The following is a 25,573-nucleotide window of genomic DNA, read 5'->3' on the forward strand; positions in this document are numbered from 1 at the left end:
TGTGAATGTGTAAGCACATACTCACATAGCTGGAGTCACGTTATATTTTAAACTGCATGGATACTGTTAACCACATTCTCATGGTTTGTGTCAAACATGAACCCACAGACCGGTTTCAGGTGTGAAGCACGTTGATCAAACAGGAGGATACACACTTACTGGTTAAAGTTTCTCTCTGTTTATTAAAGTGCTCGGGGGGAAAAAATAGCAGAATTCATTTTAGAAACATTAACAAACTTACTGATACAAAAGTCAGAGTTAGAGACTCTCAGAGTTACAAAAGTGAAAAGCACTTTGAGACTTGACAATGATTCATAGAAAAGGGAAAGTCAAAGCCCGGACTGATGTGTGTTCAGCACTGTTGGGAAACTGTAGCATCAGACTACAGTAGAACTGGTGTTTACTAGACCTAACATGTGAAACAAACTTTATATCGGTCGCCAGTATCAGTTTTGACACATGGATTAAAGAACTTCACTGTTCAAGTTGTCCTGGAATGCATTTAGAATAAGCGTTGGCTCTATTTGAACGTACCTCACTGCACTAAAAGTTCCTCTGACACATTACAAACTGTTGGAGTTCAAGATCAGGACTGATAAAACACTTCGCTTCATCAATAAAAAGAATTAAAAACTGAAGAATGTATTCATGTAAAAAAGTAGCAAATAGATTTATTTTCAGCAATGATACATTGTAAACTGGTTAATAAACATATAGACTTAACAAAATACATCTTATTCAAGCATCACATATATACACATACTCAGAGTTAAAGGAATGATTGCCTTTAGAGCTCGCTTGGTCCTTTTTTCACCTTCATCTTTTCACCCGAACACGATTAGTTGAGCCAATTCACAATGTATATATTAACATCTAAAACTGATATCTGAACAGATATGTAAGGTAGGCAACCTTAAAGTATTCAGCAAAGACTTCGCAATGGCAAACTGAAAAGAACAGATTCACCAAAGTCTGTAATAGTTCAATTATTCAACACACACTCACTCACACACACACACACACACAGACCATTAAAGTCCACAGACGTTTGTCTATAAAACCTACACAGAGTTCAGCTATGGCTTAGAAGACATTTTTTTTAAAAAACAGATGTTAAAAAGACGTTGAAGACATCTGAACTGTGGTCTCTTTTCCTGGAATGAACATCACCTCCTGACATGACGTGTCATCCAACGTGTTCACTACATGACTGCACAACAGAGATACTATGTAAGATACTAAATATTTCAATTAGTCAATTAAGTGTCATGTGCTGCAGACAGCACAGACTACAGTCAACATGTAGTTACTGTGAAAATGATCTGCGCAGTATGTGATTTAAAAATCGATGTAAACCTTAAAAAATACTGTTTCTATACATTAATGATACCAGTGTTTAAGGCACAGTCTGTACAGTTGGGCCACTTCTGCCAAGTAATCTGTTCTTCCCCGAGATGCACCTAGAAATTGTGTAAAACATTTGCCATTCATCGATGGCATCACATCATTTTTCCCTGATTTGATTAACATGATACAGAATTTGGAAAAAAATTGATCCAAAAGATTTTTTTTTTACAATTTAAAAAATTAAGGTGCAACTCAGCCTTTACTTCTGTGAGAACTAGTTTGTGTTGTTTATAAAGTAGAAGGTGTGTCCCTGCCATCCACCTTTAAGATTAAAAAGTGCTAGAACAGACCTGATAACACCCATCCAGAGTATTGCTATAACTGCCATCCACAGCTGACCTTGTGCATTTTAGTCCAAGAACATCCCAAGCTTTGCATTTCCCTTTGATCATTAGACAAAAAAAAAAAGTATTTTGACTTCAAAACGCTGGTTTTCACAGGTGTCTGAGAGAAAACACACAGGGATGATCGTGGACCAACAGTGGGGCCAAACTCCATTCAAAAAATCCACCATTTTCTTGTGCTTACACAGTAGAACATAACATAGTATCTTTTAGGGAATTTTACAGACTCCTCATTCATGCTACACACTTCGAACATAAAAACTTGTGTAACCCTGATTCTCTGTGTAGCTTGAGTGAGACTGATTAGACTCAATGTTCATATTTGTTAGCCTCTTATTCCCACAATCTTATTCTACTAAAATACAATATGGTGGACCTGCAGCCAAAGCACCGTGTGGTTCAGTACTTGTTGACACAGTATTCTAGGGAATCATTTTATGAATATTTTTGAATGGAGTTTAGTGAGATCTTCAATCCATAAAAGACAAAACGGCACAGAGCACGGTCAAGTTAAAAAAAAAAACAAGACTTTGGAGTCCTGGAGACCTCGGAGAAGACCTAGAAGATCGCGGAAACGGCTTCAGAACTCCTCGTCCTCTGAGCTGAGGTAGTTCTGCTTCTTCCTCACGTTCCAATGTAAGCACTGGGCCAGGCTCTCGAACCAGTCGTTGACCGGGTCCCGGAAACAGATGGAGGGAACGGGGAAGCAGGAAGTAGTGATGGTAATACTGGAACAGGGATGGGAGGAAAACAAACAAAAAAAAATCACAAAAGGTTTCATGTCACAAAGACTGAAGGTGAAACGAGGAAAGAAAAGGCCAGGTATGTGCAATCATACGAACAAAAGAGGAGGTGTTGACATCAGATTAAGTAAGATGACTTCCTTCTGAGGAAACACTCGGGTATTTGTTGAATTATGGTTCAGTGACTCAAAATGATTGGCAGCTCATTTCAAGAACCAGGAAGACGATTATCTCTGGATGAGTTACATAAAGGAAGACGCTGGATCTGACACATGGGACGCTCTTGGCCTCAAGCCCATTAGGCTGTTTGATAAGGTTACGTAACAAAGCCTGTAAGTGTTGAGACAGCTGCTGCGGGAGTTAACCTTATTACCCATTACTGAGTCTGTGGGCTTTGTTTTGCTCCATTTACTCTGCTCCACTCTCATTGTTTCTGGGTACGATGTTTGTGTGTCTAAGGTGTGATGACCAGCTCAGTATGTGGACTAACCTGTCTCCGTGGCAGATTTCTTGTCTCTTTCTTCCATCAAAGGACACCCAGGCTGTGTTTCTGGCGCCTTGTGACAGCATTATCTGAGAAAACGACAAGCAAAGAATGTAGAAAAGTCACAGATAAAACAGGGTTTTGTTTTGACAGTTGAGAGAAAAGCTGGTTTTTTTTGCCCTCAATGTTCAATTCAATCGAAATTAGAAATATTGAGCAGTCAGTTTCATCGACCTCTTAGATAATATTAGCTTTTGAAATCATTTTCAGTCTGTAAAACCTGCGTGTCTCTCAGTTTGGCTTTCAGTGAAGAGATTTAGATTCTCCTCATGATTGATCTGGGTCAATCAGATTTCTCTTCAGACAAATAAATACAGTCACAATCAACTGTATCACCCAGACTCTGATAAAATAATTAAAATCCTGCGTCTAGAATCTTCATCAAGAGGGAAGCAGCCTTTACAAAATGATTAAATTTAAAGACATTAAATGTTGAATGATTCATCTGACGGTCCTGCATGTTTTAAATGGATTAATGAGGAAGAAAACATGTTAAAGTGAACCAATAAAATGTGTAAAAATGTGAAATCACATCCACCACATTTGGCCTTGACTTCTGATATCAGCGCAAACTAAAGACTCAAGCAGTCGGTGTAAATACCTTGAGCTCCACCCCGGCAGGCACCACGATGGGTCTGAAGGAGAGTGAATGTGGGCAGATGGGGGTGATCATGATGGCTGGGACGTTGGGATGGATCATGGAAGCGCCTGCTGCCACGGCATACGCTGTACTGCCTGTAGGTGTAGATACTATCACACCTGAGGACACACACACACACACAAACTTACAAACCCATCTAAAAACTTTGATGTGGCACAAAAAAATGCATAAATTATGTGTTTAAAATTCTGTTGGCTTGTATTTTATCCTTGCACAAAAAATCTGTCGTAACTTAAAGAAAACTGGGAGCTATTTAGACATTTATTCAACTGTTTAGTCTATGAAAATGTCAGAAGAAGTGAACCATTCCCATCACAAGTTTATTTTCAAACAGCAAACCCTCACATTAGAGAAGCTGGAACCAGTAAACCATTTGATCACTTTTTATATTAAATTAATTGTTTTAATTGATTAGTCGAAGTGACATTTTTGCTTGATAAATGATTTAATTGACTAGTATACCACACTAATAAACATTTTAGCAATAATGTAGATATAACGTGTCTGCAGTCACAATCAAACAGAACTTGAACAGTGAACACTTCAGACAAAATGTCACCACTGAGCTGTGTATCACTGACTTTAAACTGTGCACAGGTTTTGCTTTTAAATAACATACTATTACAGGACCTAAAATATATTACTATACCAAACAATAGGATATTTAAGTATGACTGAGTGAAACTTGACTGCTATGATGTTTTTAGATGTATTTAAATATTTTCTTTAAATATCCAGCTATAATTTCTCTGGATATATATCGTATTTTTATCGAAGGCCGTCTCTAACACGGCTGTAACGTCTAGAAACGTCTGTAAAAAGTTAGATTCTGCTGGGACGTGAAGGGGAGGTGGGAGGTGCAGAGACTAAACTTTGCCCTTTGCACAGACTGTCTGCACTCTTTGACTCTGGTCTTGTTGAGTTTTCAACTCACTCACCGTCTCCCTGCACTGTAGTAATGGGGTGTCCGTCCAGGAAGAGGTCGACATTGGACAGATAGGAGGAGGGTCCTCTGTCCACCACCACCTCGTTCAGCACCTGAATCACACAGAAAGCAAACAGACTCACGTGTTAATGTTTGCGGTTTCCGGATCGCCGTAAACTCCTTTAAATACAGCTGTTGCAATAACATCACTGACACGTTGTCTGCACTAGTAACAGCAGCAGATGAGCGTCTACAGTCCTGTCAGTGTCTACGCTGGCATGTGGTTTTTTAACAACAGGTTCAAAGCCCACAGGCATCAGCTGAGTCATGATGTTGACACTACATGTGTGAGCTGTTTTGTTGCCGATCTATTTACGGTGCAGACTGACACTGTAGTGGCTGCTGTCGTTGTAGCAGGTTATTTTTATTTGCACATGTTTTTGTTTTCTTTCTGTCTTAATGAACTCTAGATTAGGTCAAACCAAGTATATGGCTGGACAGTGTATGGTTAATGTGTTAAACTGTGACTTATTTGTTACAGAGATAGTCAGTGGTTGTGTCTATAATGTGAATTCCTGGATATGAAATGTTCAGCTGCAAGTTGTCAGAGTGCACTGACGTAGCATCACATGACATGGTTAGACTATATTTGAGTAAAAAAAAAAAAAGGTTATAAATGCAGTTGCAAGAACAATACTTTCCACTCATATCTTGGGATGTTTGATTTGAAAGAGAACTGATTTTACTTCTAATTATAACTATTCTAATTATATGTTAACTCCCCCTGCTTTCATCTGTTTGACTCTGTGGATGTCTCTCGTTTTTCACTCTTTGTGGGTGTTTTGTCAGAGTGATGGTTATTTGGGGTGCTTTAACTGTGCATGCGCCTTTTGTTCTGCCTCTTTTGCAGTTCATGATCATGGAGGCTGTATTGGAAAATGTAAATGAAAGTTTTGACAGCATTTTGGGTACAAATTTAGCAGACTTATCTCTGCCCAGTTACCGCAGTTACAGTCACCCACAAAGCAGCTGCCCCACACTGATAATGATACTGACAGCGACATGAGTCCCATGTTTTACCCGCAAGACTCATGTTTTAATGCTGCTGTTCATTGTTTGTGTCAGAGAAATAAAAAGCTTGCATCCTGGCATTAGTTCAGTTATAAAATCCAAACACACAACCGAACGTCTCTCCTGCCGGCGACTGACAGTGCTGCCAGCCGGAGAGTCTATCACACTGGACGGTAGAGGAGGAGACGCAGTGACGCTGGTACGCATCTGTTTAAACGGGATTTTAGCTGACTTCACTGCATTTAACACTGGAGCTGAGAGCATCATAGCTCGGAGTAGAAACACAGTCACTCTCTGTCAAGTAAAGAACAGGTTCTAATGTCTATCTTAAAACAACAGTCAGGAGCCCAAATGTAATCATTCCTCTGGTTCATACTGACCATTAGAAGATCCCTTCATAATGCACTTACAATGTAAGTGATGGGGGATAAAATCCACAGTCCTCCCTCTGTGCAAAAATGTCCAAATGAGTCAAATCAAGTAGATATCTTTCAATATTACAGTCTTTTTAGTGCCTCTTTTTGTTACTATACTTCAACTGCAGCTCAACAGGGAAACACTGTCTGAGGAAACACAAAGAGGGAATTTGATGCTAAACAGACTGTAAATGTGGCAGAAATCCACCTAATATGACTAACTCAGACTGCTGAAGCCTCATATAAGCTACACACCGACTTTTAAATGCATTTTTGCACAAAATGACACAAAGTGTGGACACTGTAGATTTTGGCCTCCATCACTTACATTGAGAGCACATTTGAAGGGGATCTTTTAACAGCCAGTATGAAAAGGAGGAATGATTACAGCGAGCAAAACCTCTCTCAGTGTTCATACGGACACCTGACTGTTGTTTTAAGACAGCAAAAAAAAATTGTGAACCTGCCCTTTAATGTATTCATATTTTTATCGTTGCTGTTATGACTTCTGATGTTAACTTAATTCCAGCTTTAGTGTTTGCTAAAGTGTTGGAGAACCAGAGTCATTTCTCTACCAGGGCTGCCGTGTTTAAATCACCAAACAGATTGATGAACAGAACAATCTTTCAGGGCTGCTATCTAAGTTTTAGCGAGGACTGTGTAAATATTCATTTCTGCAAAAACAAATAATTTCTCATCACCCAGAGGTAGCAAAGCACTGGTTTAAGGTTGAGAGACTACCTGATACTGCACGGCTTTGCGGCTACTTTCGATGTCCCCGTTGGTAAAGATGATGCCTTTTTCGTCCACTCTGGCCTTCTTCTCCCAGTTCTCTTTAAGCACCTTCACTTTCAAGCGACTGCGCAGGACGATGGCAGCGTTACCTACATACAATGCATACACAAATATAAGATGTTTGTTTCGCAAAGGAAAACTGGAGCACAACAAATGCTTTGCAAAACAAGGTGAGGTGTTTATGAAGTGGAAAGCCAAAGGCTGACAGACAGGTTGCACAACATACAATACCTTCAATAATTTGGGTGACCTGAGACTGGTAGGTGTCGAATTTGAAAGGTGTCAAGAAGCCGAGGGAGCCCAGATGGAAGGCCATTACTGGTGGAACGCTCTCCTACAAATTAACAAAGGAATGAGAAGATTGTTATTTCACAACAGTAAATGTACAAACCCACACAAACAGGCTGTTTCAGAGGTGACGGCCGTACCTGGAAGAGCGAAGATGCATACAATAAAGTTCCATCTCCACCAAGACAGATGATGAAGTCCACACGATTGGAGATGTCATCAAGGTCTGAGAAATATAAAGACGATAAGATTTAAATATCTTGTACAAGACCTTAACCGACCTTTTCATAAATAGTGTCCACACGATCATAACAAAGTTGACCGGCTGCTTTTCATACCCTCTCTGAAAGTGCAGAATTTCTTTGTAATGGCCCCGAAGTTTTCATCACCAGAAATGGCCGGGTCCTCCAGAACTTTCTTTTCCACGTAAACAATCATGTTTTTCACCTACAGCAACAGACAGAAAGACACAAGATTAACAAGAGACACAACACACACACACACACACACACACACAAAAATCTATATCTATGTGGAAGTGGCAAAAGTGTGGCCTCATGGGAAAGGTCATGAGGTCACCGTAATAAAGTCATACTGACACAAAATATAGTTTCAGTGTATATATAATTAAGTGTTCAGGAGAGGTTTCTTACTTTTTTTAAAAATCTGACAGCAAGGATTTTGAACTGAAGAGGGCAACACACACAGAGGTTCACGCTGATCCCTCACTGGCTTCCCACCAGCAAACATTGTCACTTATGTTCATTGTTAGTCTTCCTCATCACAGTCTGTGGTCAACATGGTTCAGTATCAGTGAGTGCGTGGGTCATACCTCGGTGAGGAATATGCAGAGCTCTTTGAAAGGCTGAAGCAGACTGGCATCTCGAATCTTCTTGATGACAAGGACACTTTTTGGTGGCTTGTTCCACGTCAGTCTCTGGCTGGCGGGGTCCTGAATGTGCCTGAACACACAAACACAACTTTCACCTCAGGAGGCAGGCTCAGATCTTGAATGATGTAAGATCTATTAACTAACTGAAGCGTCCTGTTGTCTAACATAACCAGGACTGCTTAGCACCTATCCAATTAGAGTGACAGGCTTAAGGTCTAGCTCTGTTACCAAATACTGCTGACCCCCCGTTTGCCGTCTACAGGTCCTTCACCTTAACTCAATCTCTGACACTGACTGTGGGATATTTTTTTAGCATATGTTTTGAAAAAGACAAAGCTGTAAAAAAAAAAAAAAAAAAAAAAGGGAAGATAACAATGTGTGCGTGGAGTTTTGAGAGAAAAAGCAGCAGACATACTGAGATTCAGCCTAGACAGCATTTCTTAAAGAAGAGGGCAAAAATCTTTCCAAAAGTCAGCTCTTAAAACCAACTTGCACTCTGGGATGAAAGGCAGGGAGCCACGAGTTGTGAGAATGTTCTCAGAAGGAAAAAGGCAACACAAAAAGTACTAAACTAACAGGAAGCATGAAAATCTGAACTCCCTGCAGGCTGAAATAAATCCAAATTATATGGAAAATGGCTACAAGTTAAAACTGGAGATTGTCAAGGGGTCCGAGTCTAGGATTGTTTACCAATGCCAAAGTCTGATGACTTTAGTTAGTTACAGCTCTCACTGGTTTCAGCTGTCATACTTATTAGGGAGTTACTGATTGTACAACAGGCTGGGTGTGATTCTCACACAATAATTTATTGTTGTGACATAATTTCAGCTTTGGAGCGGCCATTTTCTAAATATTCAGCAGATGTGAGCATGCAGTAGGATTATTGGTTAGTATTTCATACATTTATGTACGACAGGACTACTGCATGTGTGTCACGATAACAGATCACAAACACGCTTAATTAGTAAGTAGTTGATCTAAAAATACGCTACTGACGGTGGCAACAATGTTATCACACCTCCTAATGTACCACATCTCATTACTCCTACGAAATCTCCCATAATTTACATCAGATAGGAACAAATTTGGGCAACTGAAAACCATCAAGGTATGTGTGATACCTTGATAAAAAGCAAACCGCACCGTTGGGTTTATATAACTGATACGTAAGCTGTACTGGCAGGCTGACCACATACCCACACAGTCTGTACCTCACAGCCATTTGCTCCACTTCTAGTTGCTTGTAAAGTAGCGTCAGTATCACACTGTGACATTTACGCCAATTACATGTGGAGAATGGCAGTTTCAGGCATCATTAAAGCCTTGCTGTACCAATCAGTGGACTGTATTAAGACTAAATGAGAGATCATTTCCTATTTCATAAGGACAATCTGACTCAATTTAATTAGATCAGAAAACATAAATGAATTACTGCGGTATTATATGGTTATTGTATCCAATATTGTACATCCAGTGAGTGGTGTTACCCCACACACAGTTCATGTCAATGCATGCATTCATTACTGCGGGGTTGGGCAACCATGTGCTATGGCAGCAGTTCTCAAACCACCACCACCACCACCACCACCCTCCCATTTGGAAGCAGAAAAAAGTCCTGCCTCCCATCCCACTGTAAAGCCTTTTATTCTTTTTCTACGAATATAACAATTAGTAGCATTGAATAAACAAGGTTGAATGTAATTTCACTGAAATAGCATCTTCAAGAATATGAAGTTATCTTAGTTACTCCTGTGCAAATGAAAAATGCTGGTTACACTTTGTAACCTAAACCTTTGGATAGACAGGTTTCTTCATATTTTCTTGTTTGCTTTATGGGAGTCACCTGGTTTTCTTTTCCTCCCTGTCAAAAATGTATCCATCTTGTACTTCACATGTCGTTGTGCTGTCTGAGTGAATCTTTCTAACCTGAATCTCTAGACGCTCGCTAGCAAACGTGTTCCACTTAACTTTAGTTCCCCTTCACATTTGTTCCCTCTGGTCATGCGTGCCACGCTGTAATGCGTCTACACCCCCCGGCGAGAGGCCCGAGGTCTGAGGTTTCAGATGTTATGGAGAGTCTACGCTACATTCATGTCATGTTTGTTTTACTGCAAATAAGAGCTGCTACTGTTCTGATGTTTGAATCATTTACTATGAAATCAACTCTGTTCATGAGAAGACTGCAACATGGAAGTTACGTGATTACTTGGAAGTTGCAGCAACCAGACGTCATCCCGCTCTTTCACTTCTAAACCTACCAGGAGATGTATTACATCCTCTGAAATCAGCAGCTGCAGTTTTTATTTTCGGTAATAAAAAAAAACCCAGCAGACACCAGCAAACCCTTTGATTAAGATGGTTTGTCACCAGTGATTAAAATACACACCTCAGACTCTTTACACCCAACGACAAAATAACATGGTAACAAAACAATGTCATGCAAACATCATTATAACATATCCTGTTCCTGTTTCCACTCACAAAGTAGAGAAGAACACCAAACAATATAACGCGGTTAAACACAAACACACCACAAACTAAAGCCTCAAAATTGCCTCTGTATGTGGAGGTTATTGTGTCCATCCCCTGTGGCATCTAAAAAAGGTTTCACAGTTGGAGGCAAACATCCACTTACTGAATTAAGTGAACCTGAATGAACTGTAATGAAATTCACCCAAACACAGACAAGTACAGATAGAGAGCTGGAGCTGTGCGGGCCTGGTTTCACATACAAACAAGAGAACACAAAGCAAAGCATCATTAGCATCTGAAGCGGAGACGAGCTGTGATCTATTCATGAACGGTTTCTCCTCTGACCACCTCAAAGCATCCACACCCTGACCTTCACCTTTCATTCAACTGCCCCACTCTGCCCAAACCACATCCACCCTGCGTAAACATGCAAACACTGCACTTCTAAAGTGTTACAACCATCACCAATAAACCTTAATATCACTCCAACCCTGAACACTCAAATCCTCTTATTCATTCATTTAATTAGGATAATTTGTCTCAACCTTTGAGGCATAGCTCTTATGTGACATCAGTTTAATATTACTATTAGCTCACTGCGTTGAAGCTCTCTGAACATCTGGTGTGCAGTAATCCGTGCGCTGCCCACTGGTGCCTGTTAATATTTCACCCAGCAAACATGTTCTCTCTGTTGAGAAAGACACAGGGAAGATGCTCCGCTCACCATTTCCACACTTTGTTCTCGTTGTGGTTCCCGGCGGTGTCCTGCAGTACGCACTGGTTGAACTTCATAGCTGTACACATGTAACAAGGATGCTGCTTCAGGTTTGACTCAGCTGGAGAACGTGGCTCTGTCCGGCTGGCCCGCGCTGACAACACAACTCATTCTGTCTTCAACAACTTCCTCGAATACTACACATTGCAGAGCGGCTGGAGCAACTGAGTGAGCTCACTTCTTGTGGTCCACGCTGTGAGTCAGCCACCGGGCCGTCTGAGAGGCTGAGTGAGGCTGAGAGTGTCTCCATACGCTGTGGTCGGGCTCCCGGATCAGCTAACAACCCCTCCAGCTGGCTTCACTGGTGCTATATTTGTCCCGGTGAGGACTTAACACTAAACCTTCCCTGGTGCATTCTGCTGCTCAATTAAAGCTCTCTCTCATCTTAAGGTTGACTTCATCTCAGGCCACGCCCACTCTGTTGTGCTAGACACGCCCATTTCGGGGGAGGGCTTTCCTTATTGGACAGGTGTGATTTACTGAACCACAACAATGACAGAGCTGTTCCTAGAACTAGTATATCCACTGTAATGACAAGTATTATATAGGGAGGCGAGGCAAGCCAAGGCCCAGCTGATAACTAGAGGGAACATAACATTTGGAGTCAGGGCCCCGAGGCTGAGGACAGACCTGCCTGATGAGATCAGGTTCAATCTGAAAACAAACTTTCCTGAGTTCTTCTTTTCTTTGACCTCATTTATTTCTGGTCTTATTTCTTTTAAATGTTCTTTTGCTGCTTTATGTGAAGCGCTTTGTAAAATAGGTTTTGAAAAGTTATCTATAAATAAAGATTATAATTATTAAGTTTATTTGTGTAGCATCTTTGATATACAAGGCCATTCAAAGTGCTTTACACTCTCTTACTGACCATGTAAAGAAAACTGGGAGTTATTTTTGATACTGGCCTAAATTTCTATTCAAACGTCAGCAACATCACCAAAGTAGCACTTCCATCACCTCAGAAATATTCAAAAAATGAGTAGCTTTCTATTTCAGTCAGACTCAGGAACACTTCCTGCTTCATGCTTTTGTCACCAGCAGAAAAGATTATTGTAACACCCTTTTTTTCCACACTAGTGTTCCTGTAAAAGCCATCCAACAGCTTCATTCAAAACGCTGTCGCCCGGATCCTGACTAGGACTAAAAGGTTTACAACAACTCTGCTGGCTACCTGTTCATTACAGGATTGACTTTCGGATTTTGCTCCTGGTTAACAAAGCACTGAATGGTTTGTGGATTTCTCAGGTCACAGCAGGACAGCTGTCTCCTCCAAATCCTGAGTGCAATGAAAAACCTTTAGTCTTTATGCACCTAAAGCTGCGAACATCCAACCTGCTGAACTGAGGTTTGCACCAACGCTGTCTTCTTTTAAAAATACGCTGAAGAACTTTTTATTTAACTTAGATTTGAATTAGTTGTGTGTGTTCATGTATGCAGGTCATAACTTATTTTCTACTGTTCTATCACTCTGTAAAGCACTTTGAATCACTTTTGTGCTTTACAAATAAACTTGAACTTGTTAGAGATACCCTGCGGAGGGGAGGTAGGGGGAGACTGGTGACCTTGCTGGATACAGCAGTCGAGTGCAGGAGCAGAGTTGTTCTCTATTTCTGACATCTTCATTTTCAGCAAGGTTGGTGTTACAGAATGCGGCTCGGTGTCGGAGGCGGACGACGTGGCAGAGATCAGGAGGTGAATTGAATGCCAGCGTTAACAGCGCTTACATTTTATCAGTGAATCAAGTTCAACTTCAAAACGTGGCAGAAAAAGGAAAATGTTTGGGAGCAAGCGACAATTTTACCTTAAAAATATGGGTTGATACATTATATATGCTTAATTTAAACAGATAGTTGTTTCAAAGATGAATATATGTGTAATAGAATAAAACAATACTACATTATCAAATCCTAAACATTTCCATATTATTGCTGATTGCTATATTAACACGTACATGATTTAAATGAGTCAGATATGCAGGTTATGCACTCAGACAATGGACTATTTAATATTACAGACTATAAATATCAGAGTGTGTCACTCTTGGAGATAACTCTGAATCCAGGAAAGTTAACAAGGAAACAAAGAAAAAGGTGTGTTTGTTGGAGACGGGAATTTCCTTGATAGAAAGAAAGAAAGAAGGAAAGAAAGTTTTATATATTCCAGTTAAATAATGTTACGCATGAATGAACTGATTATATATTTTCAAGCAACAGACGTCACCTTTCCCTCAGGTTACAACAAAGTGCCCTGATGACCTGCAGGAAGAGGAAGTCCTGAGTGAATTATGTTACAGGTCTTCATGAGTAAAATGATGTAATTACGTATTACAGGAATACAACAGGATGTACTTACTTCCTAATGTCCTGCTGCAGTCACTAAAATCACTTAAACATAACCTGTGCTGTTGATGTATATTTAGTGAACCACAAACATGTTTCTGCATATTATTGATAGTGTTCGTTTTTATCTTCAGCTGAAGGACTGATAGTAGCTGCAAAAGATCATCTACTGCCTAAAATGGTGCAAGCATGTTGTTTTGTGTACTATATATAGTATAATCTTGCATCGTGCATTGTACCATAATATGTCATATACAGTGAATAAAGTGTAGTTGACAGTGGTTATTTACACAGGAGGGAGACATACTGTTCAGTAGCTTCCTGTATGCTCCTTTAGACTATTCATCTGGTCAGATTACAAAGCTAAAACAACAACATCGAAAGGCCATTGAAAGGCTTGATTCTGATTCATTTTATGACATATAGGCACATGTAGGATGTGATGTCACCGCAATAAACTCCTACATGCAGTATCGGTGTAGAGTCTGATATCTTTGAGTTGACAACAGTTGTTTATGAGGCAGATCATATAAAAAAAGACAGAACGTGGAGCGCAGTGTGTTGACGAGGCTCGTTATTGTGTCTCGTTTCAGGGTGTGTTCAGAGATTCTCTCTAGTTAATCGTCAAATGCTTTCCAACAATCAATGCCCAAAGCAATACCCATCTGCCCTTAACAGTATCATAACCACACCCTTCCACAGAGACTGAATGAACTGGTCTGTTTCCAGTTTGGATGGTGACTTCTGTACTTTGGTCTTTTGTGCCAAAGTACCTTTTCTATTGCTTCATGTGTTAAAACTCAATAATAATAATACTACTACTAATAATAATATTGTTATTATAAATATTTGTATAGCTTATAGTTACAAAGTGCTTCACAGGGCACAGATATATTCAAGTATCCTGCTCACGTATCTGACTGTGGAATCAGGTCTATACATAGCACTAGCAATAGCTTGGTTTTGCTACTTTTAACCTGTCGAGCAGCTTTAGACTAGAGGAAGATTATCCTTCGATTACTGACGCCTAAAACAAACAGTGCCGTCAGACAACTTATATGACTGTGGGAGTCGACCAGGCTTTGACTGGAAAATGTCGGGCCTTTCATAACTCTGCTTACTGACTCATTAAGGCAGCGTATGGAAAAGCTGCAGCAGGTGGACACGTTATCATTAAGTCATTAAGTTTATAATGCAATCCAATGCAATAGCTCTGCAACAATTAGATAACTATGGTAACTGTGTGAAGTGTTAAACCTCTGTTGATAATGTGTCAGAGTGCTTTTGATGTAAATCTGTGGTCTGTTGACTATATTGCCTTCATATCAAAGTAAGATATGTTATATTTACTTACCAACACCCTTTATAGCCTCTACAAATAAAATAATGTTAGGAGCTTTGTGCGGTTAGTTTTTATTGCAGGGATATTGCATTGTATTACTTTATATTAGTGTTGAATGGATTAGTCAATTAATCAATTAATTAATCGAAAGAAAATTAATCTGCAACTATTCTGATAATCGATTAAGTTGCTTTTCTATTCTCGCGTTCCAGCTACTAAAATGTGAGGATTTCTTTCTTTTATTTGACTTCTGTGATAGAAAACTTAATATCTTTGACTAACAAGGTATTCTTTTGATGTTGTTTTATTTGACCCACAGTTCAAAACCCAAAGACATCTAAGTGTGAAAATTCATTCCTGACCTTGGAAACGAGTGTTTGACAAAGTATTCTTGACTCAAGGTCCACTCACTAGCTTTTTGCTGGAGCTTTCAACGTCCTCTCACAGTCTGGATCAGTGGATGGAGGTCTGGAAAAAGCTTGTAAGTGGATGTGATGTGTGAGCATGTTTGAACACATCTTCAGTACAAGTATGGAGCCTTTGGCAGGGTTACGGTTAGATAATAATGCATAATTACAACCCGACATGCTGTGTTCAAACCCACAGAAGCCCATGGTTTGGAAAGATACCAAATCTATAATGAAGGGATGAACGATATTGGATTTTTTGCCGATATCTGATATATCGATGTTTTCTGACTCATTTTGGCCGATACCGATATAGGCGCATATTTTTTTCCACCTGGCTGAGGAGACTATTACGTCTGCAATCATAGATCCTACTAAGTATTATTAAGCAAGACAATATATGAAGGAGGAACTTAGGAGGACGAGTTCAGAGGCTCAGCATTAAAACTTTAATGAACCTGCCAAGTGGGTTGAGTTTATTAGACAGACAGGATTAATGTGTGGGATTTAATCTCTGGTCCACATAGGAGCAGAAGAAGAAGAAGGTGGCGTTAATGCACCTAATACGCTGGTTGTCAACAGCCATTATAAACCACAAAGAAGAAGAAGATGAAACAAGTAGATAAAGAATAAATATGTACGTGACATTGCAACACAGTGCGCAATTATTTTTTCTGACTCTGAGGTTACATAAGAGGATATTACAATATTTAAGTGCAAGACTGGACTCATGAGGCTAAAAGCGTCTCATAAACAACCACTTTAGGAGAAATATACCATATAGTTTGCTGTATTCACCAGACTGGGTTTAGTGCTGATTTACTCTCATCAGTAATAAGTGAGACTGATGTCACTTAGCCCCATGATGCTCAGCAGTATGGACTGTTTGCACAACAACAACACTTTAAGATAAAAGTTTAAAAAAAGTTTTCATACATATTTTCATTTTATTTCAGGTAGCTGCCTGATTTAATGATTCGATCAATAAAGCTACTGGCTAATGTGGTTAGCTGGTGTTAGTTAGCACATGGTGTTCTATCGTATTTGTGTTAAAGGAGGGGTTCACAATTTTTCAAGTCTGTCTTAAAACAACAGTCAGGTGTCCATATGAACACTGAAAGAGGTTTTCCTCGCTGTAAACATTCCTCCTGTTCATACTGGCTATTAAAAGATCCCCTTCAAATGTGCCTTCAATGTAAGTGATGGAGGCCAAAATCCACAGTGTGTCCACACAGTCATTTAGTGCAAAAATGCATTTAAAAGTTGATGTGAAGCTTATATGAGGCTTCAGCAGTCTGAGTTAGTCATATCAAGTGGATATCTGCCACATTTAGTCTTTTTAGCATCAAATTCCCTCTTTGTGTTTCCTCGGACAGTGGTTCCTTGTTGAGCTGCGGTGGAAGTATAATAACAAAAAGAGGAACTTTGGCACTAAAAAGACTGTAACATTGAAAGACATCTACTTGATTTGACTCATTTGGACAACTGAAACATCATATTAGCTTCAGATTAACTTTGAAATACATTTTTGCACAGAAGGAGGACTGTGGATTTTGGCCCCCATCACTTACATTGTAAGTGCATCATGAAGGGATCTTCTAATGGCCAGTATGAACAGGAGGAATGATTACAGCAAGAAAAACCTACTTCAATGTGCATTTGGGCTCCTGACTGTTGTTTTAAGACAAACTTGCAAAATTGTGAACCTGTCCTTTAACTGACCCTCCAGTATTCAACCCGAACCCACTTAAGTTAAAACTAAATTTTATTTGCTGAAGAAGGAAAGCTTTAATTCAGTGAAGATACAGCAGTTGGCACAAGAAAAGAGCAGGGACAGCTCTGAGATAGGGGCTTGACCGGTGACATGTCTTGCTGTCATGTTTAAGAATAAGACAGAGAAGCTGCAGCACTGACAAACAATGTGTTACATCTTTGTTTTTATAGACATTGCCTTTCAATAGGGAGGAGGTTTCATGTAAAAGCTGAATGAAAAGATGGTCAAACCACTTCTGGACAGGGTCTGTTGGCAGTCAGCTACACTGTACCTTGTGTTGTTTTAGATAAAATTCCTTTTCTTTTCAAAAAAAAATGTTTTTTTAAGCCCCGCTCTTTCATGCAGTATGAGGAAAATGCTGTTAAGGCCAAGTTTTTACCAGATAAGTAAGCATCTGGTCAAAAACTGTACTGATCAATTCTTTGTATGTCCAAAGGAAAGAAAAATATTTGCAGTGCTTAAATGAGGACAATAACGACACCCAGTCTATTACTGACCCGACAAGATCTAAACGCAATGGCAAGTGGTTTGAATGGTTTCTGGTGTTGCACAGACTGAACTGATGCTACTGTGGAAATGTGTCCACGGATTCATGGCTGTAACAAAAATGAGGGCACAAACACTCTGTATGATGCAAAGAACATCGTCTCCATCGACTTACATGACTGCGTGTGGGTTCTGGAGCATGCATGCCTTTGGGCCGAATGTGGTCACAGGGCTTGGTCCATGAAGTGACTGAGTCCTCCTGAAAGAGAAGATAACAAAAACAAACATTCAGTTTTGAACAGTGGAAACTGTTAGTCAGGTATGCAAATGAAGACCTATACAACTAGCTTGACATCACAAGCTATTTTTACACAGTAAAAAAAATGTTTGAGTCAACCTCTTTTACTGGAATTTTATGAGTCACATTTTCATCATTTACAGGTCACAGTGAGCTGAACTTGAGAGTGATCGATGTTTAACACTCTTGGTTGCTGAAGGAGTTCTCTTAAAATTCCTACATTGCTAAATATGTCTTTATGTAAAATATCTAATCAAATTCATTTCACTTTCATTTCTCCATTTTCAAGAAAAAAAGAGAAGTGGAGCCAAAGTATTACCAGCCAGCTGAGATAAATCACCAGTCTACCATATATATTATATAATATGACAACATGTTAAGTTGTGCTGCCGTCTGTGACCTTTCATGCTGAACAATGAGAGACCTTTCACATTTCCTGGAAAATGGTAACAATGCATTGTGAAATCTTTGGATCTACTTAAACAGGAATAACAAACACTTCTATCTATCCTACCTGCAGTACAAATACTGTATCAGTAATAACAATGAATAATAATAATGATGGAATAAAGCCCAACTATTTTAATAACCATTAATATCAACATATCAGATCTACTCTGGAATTCGTGACCACAGATCAGGCTGCTCTCTGAGGAGTGGAGAAATCCTTTCACACCCTGTCTGGACTAGAAACAATTTGAAACAATGCGATTGTATTAGAGGTGAAAGGTCAGTGAGTTGTGATGGAGCAATACAAGATGGCGGCTTCTTAATGAGACGAGTCTTTGTGCTGCATCACATTGCTCAGCCAACAAATCCTCTTAGTAGTCTGAATCTGGGAATTCACCATCTGCTGTTTACTGTTTCTTAAAGCTGCATTAATCAATATTTTCATATTAACACTGAATGGAATGAACGTGTGTGATATGCTGCTGCTCGTTGTCACAAACCCTCAGAGAATTATCAGCCGCTCTGCAGCTCTGTAGAGTGTTTTTAGCCTCTTTTAGCGCATTGTTTTGGATTTTCAGCACATTCACTGTACAGTTCAGTCTCACTGCTCTCATACATCCTGTTTCTAGCAGAGGTGATGGAGACCAAAACAGAGCTAAAAGGAAGTGAATATCAGAAACTGTCAGGGGACCAGATAGACGACTCCACTGAGGTGATTATGCTGCTCCGTGTCCATCAGGTGTGACAGTAGGCACCATAACTTAAGTTATAACAATGCAAGGAACTCAGTGCTGTGATTATCAGCTTGTTTCTGAGTAATTCTGTCCTCTGATGAACAAAAATGCATTAATGCAGCTTTAAGGGGGACATACTGTAACATGCCTTTTGTGATTTTTCTGTAATTTATACACTGTTATAATGTCGGGTGTCTACATTGAACACAGTCAAAGTTCCAAAACTTGAGGTGAACGTTTGTAAAATGTCGCCTTCAAGTCAAAAGCCAGGGCTGCAGCTCAGCTCTGAACACTCTGTTGGCAAAGTTACCTCTGTTTCCCCATCGAACTGACGTCAGATCGCTCACATATGCCAACAAATAGCCGTCCATTCCATAGCCTTTGTTGCTAATCGGCCTTAATCCTATTTGGATTTATTTGAGAAGCTGATATTTTGAGTAAGAATGAGAAATAGAAGTGAAGTTCAACTACTATTGTTTGTTTACGTAGCCTTCGGAGCCACCTGAAGTCTGATAAGAGGCAGCTTCTGAGAGCTGGCCAATCAGACTAGAGTGGGTTCACTGGGAGGGGGTCTTAAAGACACAGTAGCAAACACGGCCTGAACTGAGGGGCTGCATAAAGAGCCACTATTAGATAAATAAGGACTTTTTTGAAGTGTAAATCATGCAAATATTCTAATAGAGCCCCAGAATAAAAATACAGACCTGGAAATGTGAATGATACGTCCTCTTTAAGATTATTATTATTATTATTACATTATTATTACACAATTAGCCTACTACATATAATTTTAACTTCTACTAAAATTTGATTTGCTCAAACTTTAAGACTGTAACTACTGCTAACCTGATAAAATCATTGCTCTGTTTTTTTCTTTTGAATCTCTTTGGAAAACATACTTTTACATAATTCTGAAGAAACTATTGCACAATAATAGCGGATATTAAGTATTTTTACTATTTACCCAGGGAATGACAATATTTCAAAACAACATAGGATCTTCACCTGTTTTGAAATGTTTCATCACATGACACTAAACCAACAAATCCTTAACCAACAACAACCATGAGCGTACAATGGGACAACTTCACAAATCCACACTGCTTTTTACCAGTTTTATATAAATGTTATCAATATTAGTTGTTTAATTCCTCCAATATTACCAAGTCAAAAGATGCTTCAGCCATGTTAAATGTTTAACTCCAAATGTTAAACTGCGTTCAACTTGTCTTAACATCTGACTTTGTTTCAGGCTTTTACTTAAACTCACATTTCGATCCTAAACACCCTTCAGCCAAGGGAACCCACTTCCATCATGTGTTTATAAGTCACTACTGGACTCCTCTATTATTAGCAAGTAACCCTAGCATATTCACCCCCCTCCTATTCCTAAACACTTGTTTGTGTGCTCATCTAAATTAATCACAAAGCTTTGCTGTGAAATGTCCCACAAAATCAGAAGTGACATTGCCAAATTAGGAAAAAACTGTATTTGTTAGAATGTATTTCAACATCTCGGACAAGTGTAATCTTATATTTCCTCATTTCCTCTTCATAACAGGACAGTTTTGATTGGTGCTTTCAGGGTGTGTTAAGGAAAGCCCACACCTTTTCACTTCTCCTTGTAAGAAACCCCATCACTGTTGCTAAAACATACAAACGAACCACTTGCAACATCGACAGTGGACACGCATTTCGGGTCTCAAATGCTCTGTTTCCTTGAAGACATTAGTGTGATGGCTGAAGGGAATGTACGCAGACATGCACATTTCTCAAATTACTGAGGTGGTGCAACACAGATCGTGTCACAAGGCTGTTTCAAAAATGTTTTTTATGCAACCTAGGGCAACAACAACAGCAGTTTCTTAAATACCACATAGCAGTCACTCAGTCAGGTTATTGTGTTGTGGCAAAAGTGCTCTATTAAATTAAATCATTTATCCATCAAGACCAGGAACATCTAGACAAGTTCTTTCAGGTTGAACAGTTGAAGAAGTGTCATTTTCCTTCAGCAGCCTCTAAACTGCTGTTCACATGTCAGATTTTGTCAAGTGGTTGATAATGAAATATCAGGTTGATCGTTAAGGCAACACAAAGCGCCTCCCTACCTACAGGAACTGATCACACCACCAACCTCCACCCACACCCTCAGATCTGCCAGCAGCTTGCTCCTCCAGACCCCCGGTACTAATCCGGACCACGGGGGATCGAGCCTTCTGCTCTGCTCCACCAGGCTTGTGGAGGAGTCTTCCTAACAATCTGCAGGCAGCACAGACCCTCGTCTCTTTTAGAAACCTTTCTATTCAGGAAGCAGTGTTGCCAACTATTTTCAGTGGGAAGTAGCTAAAGCCTGCAGGAAAGTCGCTTTAATTAAACTAAACTAAACTGACTAACTATTTCATTACCTATTTTTCTTTTCAAGCAGCTCCTCAATGTGCATTTAAATCTACCTCTAATAATAATATTTATGCAGGCTGTTGTCATGAATAGAGAGTTGATCATATACCGGCATAAATTCACTATTATTAATTGTCTATTCTGACAAAACAAAATCAAATTTAGAGGTAAAGTTAAATTATCTTGAATAAAAACAATGAGGATCAATGATTGGCCATTAGGTATACATATTATACTGTCTGGCTGATGATTGGTCCGTTAAACGTGCTGCTGCTCTGTCCCACCCAATGAACAGTCAGTCCAGAGAGCCACATTAGCTCTCGTTCACTGAGAAATGCTGGCAAGTCTCTTCAAGGAGAGGAGGGTCTGTCCAAGAAGTCGCTAGATATGTCACAGAGGGGTCTAAGGGGGGTCTGAAAAGTCACTAAATCTAGCGACAAAGTGGCTAAATCGGCAACACTGTCAGTAAGGCTTTTTCATCTTAACTCTTATTTTTGTGTTTATGTTTTATGATCTATATTTTTAACACTGTAGCACCTAAAGTTTCACTATGAATGAACAGTGCGGTACAAATTAAATGTAAAATTTTATCACATTATGTGAAATTGACTTAACAAACTGGATAAGATCATAAACAACAATGCTGAAATGCAAATACAGCAAATCCGGGCATGTCTGGTAAGTAAATATCTAAGAAGGTTTGACCAGCGAGAGACAACAGACAGCAGTTCAGACTAAAGGCTGATTCCAAATGTATAAGTGGGACCCCAATCACTCGTAAAAGTTCCTATTTTGTACCAGAATACATGCTGGTTAAGTGTGAGGTCTGAGAAAGAAAGGCATCACTAGTATGTAGTTGTGACCTTTAGCTCGTCACCTTGTTCGACTCCTACCTGTATTCAGAGGAGCTGCTGGCTGACGAGGTGCTCAGGCTGCGGGTCTTCCTGTTGCGTCGAGTCCTGGCTACCTCTGCTCCGTCACAAGTGGGGAAACAGTACGGGGCAGTTTCCACTCGCACCTCCTCTCCACCGTCCATCTCAGACAGCCAGGCTGCAAGCAAACTGACAGACCACATCAATCATTCATCAGGCTTCAGTTGATTATTCGTCAACTCAGCTACAAAGACACGCAGGTTTGATCAAATCTCCCTTGAATGGAGGAAACACTGCTGCAAACAAGCGTCTTATTAACACCTTATGAGCATTACAGACATTATAATAACCGGAATAAACTGCAAACTGCCCTCAAACTTGAGTCTTTCATTCATCTTGGAGGCTTTAAAGCTTTATTATTATTATCTGATGTTTTTTTTATGACTCTTGTAACTGTTTTTAATTCATTCCTTGTTGACTGTGTAGTTGTGTTGTTTTTCTGTTGTTGTCTTCTGAATGTTTCTTGTTCTCAGGTCTCTCTTGGAAAAGAGAGCTTTATCTCAATGAGACCACCTACTTAAATAAAATACATACATTTTAAAAAACATTGGGCATTGGGCAAAACATCGTCTGTCATTTTCAACTATTAGTATCTGTTTACTCGCTATTCACATAACTTGGTTTCACCAAACTACACAGTTGATTAAATGGAAAACACTTCAGATAGATAACGTTAGACTGATTAGAAATAAAGAGCTGATAAAACTTCTGTTACTGTTCTGTTATTCGAAAAACTCTGCAGTGATGTTTTAGTCACGTGATCGGAGTTAATACTGTCAGACTACTTAGACTGAGGTTTTCACTCAGTTACAAGATATGAGGAAAGTTGGATAAACAGCTTAAGCTACATACAGTTTAATAATTATGTTACGGCTCTATAGCGACCTCGCTGTCACAAGCTTTGTAAATGATCCATTTTCTAAAAGTGTAATTATTGATAAACTAGAGCTGACTGCGACAAGAACCTCCGACATGTCTGTTAGCAGATGAATGGTGACACTGAGCTAACTAAGCTACTGTTAAGCTAGTCTGCAAGCTAAGCCGGTAGTTAGACATCAACAAAAGCGTAATATCATTCACTTCTGCGGCCAACTTTACCTTTTACCCACAACGTTACACCGCTGGACACAGATGTAGAGCGCAGCAAAGTGCCACAGGATCAGAGCCTTGCCATCATTTCATAAGATAACAACGTTACACCATCTTACTTTACAGGAGAGCTGTCAACAGTCAGCTCATCACTTCCTGACACTCGGCGACCAATCACAGGAGCGCGCCTCGATGACGTCATGTTGGACGACCGCTCAAAACAAAACAGTGGCAGGATTCCTGCGCCACAATAAAATGATAGAATAAAATAAAAATAGACAATAAAAGAAATATAATTATTTTTTATATGTAAAAATATATATATATGTAAAATAAATTTAAAAAACTGTGTCAGGATTATAAGATTATTCAGAGGGACACATAACAATGTAATTACACTGTAATAAAAGTAAATATTATAACAGTTGAAAAAGTTGGTTATTCTGCTAACAGCGCCACGTATTCATCTATTAGGATTTTTTAAAAGTCAATTCAATTTTAAACAGGAGAATCTTTTTTTGTTCTCATTTGTTCTTCATTTATTTATATGCCTATAGTGCTCAAATGTCTGTTTATATTTCAAAATTAGAAGAGCAAATTGCGTCCCTTCTGTATATTTTTATGTTTGATTTAGAACAATTCTACATGTAAAGTCACCACAAAGCAGGCAGGCAAGTTAAAGTTTTTCCAGTCAGTCTGGACAGTGATGCAACAGCTCTGATCTGCATGGCCAGAATAACTTGTTTGGGGGCCCCGAGGCGCCACTGTGTGGCTCACTGCTCTAACACACAACTATCCCTTCATGGTTGTACATTTTCCTCATTACATATATTCATATGATAAAACAGAAGGAATACAAGTATGTACACTTACAGAGCAAGACATTTATTCCCCATAAGTCATAGATGTAACCTTTATGTGAACAAAGCACTATAAACTGCTGTAGGACGAGGTGAACAGCCTAATAATCAGATCTATACTGAATATGTAGCAAGATTATTTCAGATTATTATTATTATTATAGATTATTTCTAAAATAATGTCACCAACCATCCATTCATACATGTTTAACAAATACAAATATGCATGTTTAATTAACACTTGAGCACATTAAAAGTCAGCAACCTATAGGACTGTTATGGATAAACTTCACCAAGTTGTCCTCAGTAATATTAATTTCATTTCATATTAATAATTTCCTTCTCAAATTCTAACACAGGCCCATGAATGCTGTGTGAGTAAATAGGCTATTTGAAATTAACTAGTGCTTGTTGTCATTTAACATGTATAGAAAAAAGCATTAACTCAACAAATTAAAAGCTTGATATGTAATTATGTGCACAGACAGGGAACAGGGACAGACACTGCTGCTATTTTCATTTTCTGACTGAAACTGTTAATCTGTGCTTTTGTTTAGGGAGTTCTGTATGAAAATCAAATATGAAGTTATTTTAAACAATATACTGTAGATTGTATTTTTTCCTATTAGTAAATAATATATTAGGAATATTCCAAATGAATAAAAATGTGAGACCTGGCTTCAGAAACTCACTTATTGCATTTTATACTTGTGTCCAATAGATGGCATCAAAGGTCTGATCTTAGTACTTCCAAACCTAAACACAAGCAACCTGGTGCTTAACTGGGACCAACACCTGCTGGTGTGAGTCTATTAGTCTCTGTCCTGGCAGGAAATACGCATCAGAATGATTACTGTAAGTGAAAGCAAAGCATCAAACACCTGGCGGCAAAGACAACTGTAAACCTACGAGACCCATCAAAAGTTGACCACAGTCGTAGTTTGTGGTTTCCGTTTCAATTCTCACAATAACTACATATTCAAACAGGACTTTAGTGTCGCTTTCTGTTCAGTGCTGTTGGATAACTTCTACATGTCTACCTTCCCGCAAAGAGAAACAACTATGTGTAAATGACTGTACAGAGGAGCCAGGCTGATTCAACAGTGGATAAGAAATTGTTTATTTAACTTGA

At 39.2% G+C, this 25,573-nt stretch overlaps 1 protein-coding gene across 2 annotated transcripts; it reads right to left on the reverse strand.

Moving 5' to 3' along the window:
- Positions 1-645: 645 nt before the first annotated feature.
- On the reverse strand, positions 646-23,740 carry nadka (NAD kinase a). Of its 2 annotated transcripts, XM_067591599.1 has the most exons (12): positions 23,591-23,740; positions 22,454-22,621; positions 17,857-17,940; positions 8,027-8,156; positions 7,533-7,641; positions 7,335-7,420; positions 7,138-7,240; positions 6,853-6,995; positions 4,638-4,737; positions 3,640-3,797; positions 2,985-3,067; positions 646-2,479 (listed from the first exon to the last, which is right to left on the reverse strand). In XM_067591599.1, the coding sequence occupies exons 2-12, from the start codon at positions 22,594-22,596 to the stop codon at positions 2,332-2,334; spliced, it is 1,287 nt and encodes a 428-aa protein (XP_067447700.1). In that variant the 5' UTR covers positions 22,597-22,621; positions 23,591-23,740; the 3' UTR covers positions 646-2,331. The 2 variants fall into 2 exon arrangements, with proteins under 2 accessions (XP_067447700.1, XP_067447701.1); XM_067591600.1 differs by lacking the exons at positions 17,857-17,940; positions 22,454-22,621; positions 23,591-23,740 and adding an exon at positions 11,283-11,705.
- Positions 23,741-25,573: the final 1,833 nt, after the last annotated feature.

Source organism: Thunnus thynnus, chromosome 6 (assembly GCF_963924715.1).
Source record: "Thunnus thynnus chromosome 6, fThuThy2.1, whole genome shotgun sequence".
Taxonomy (NCBI): Eukaryota; Metazoa; Chordata; class Actinopteri; order Scombriformes; family Scombridae; genus Thunnus; species Thunnus thynnus.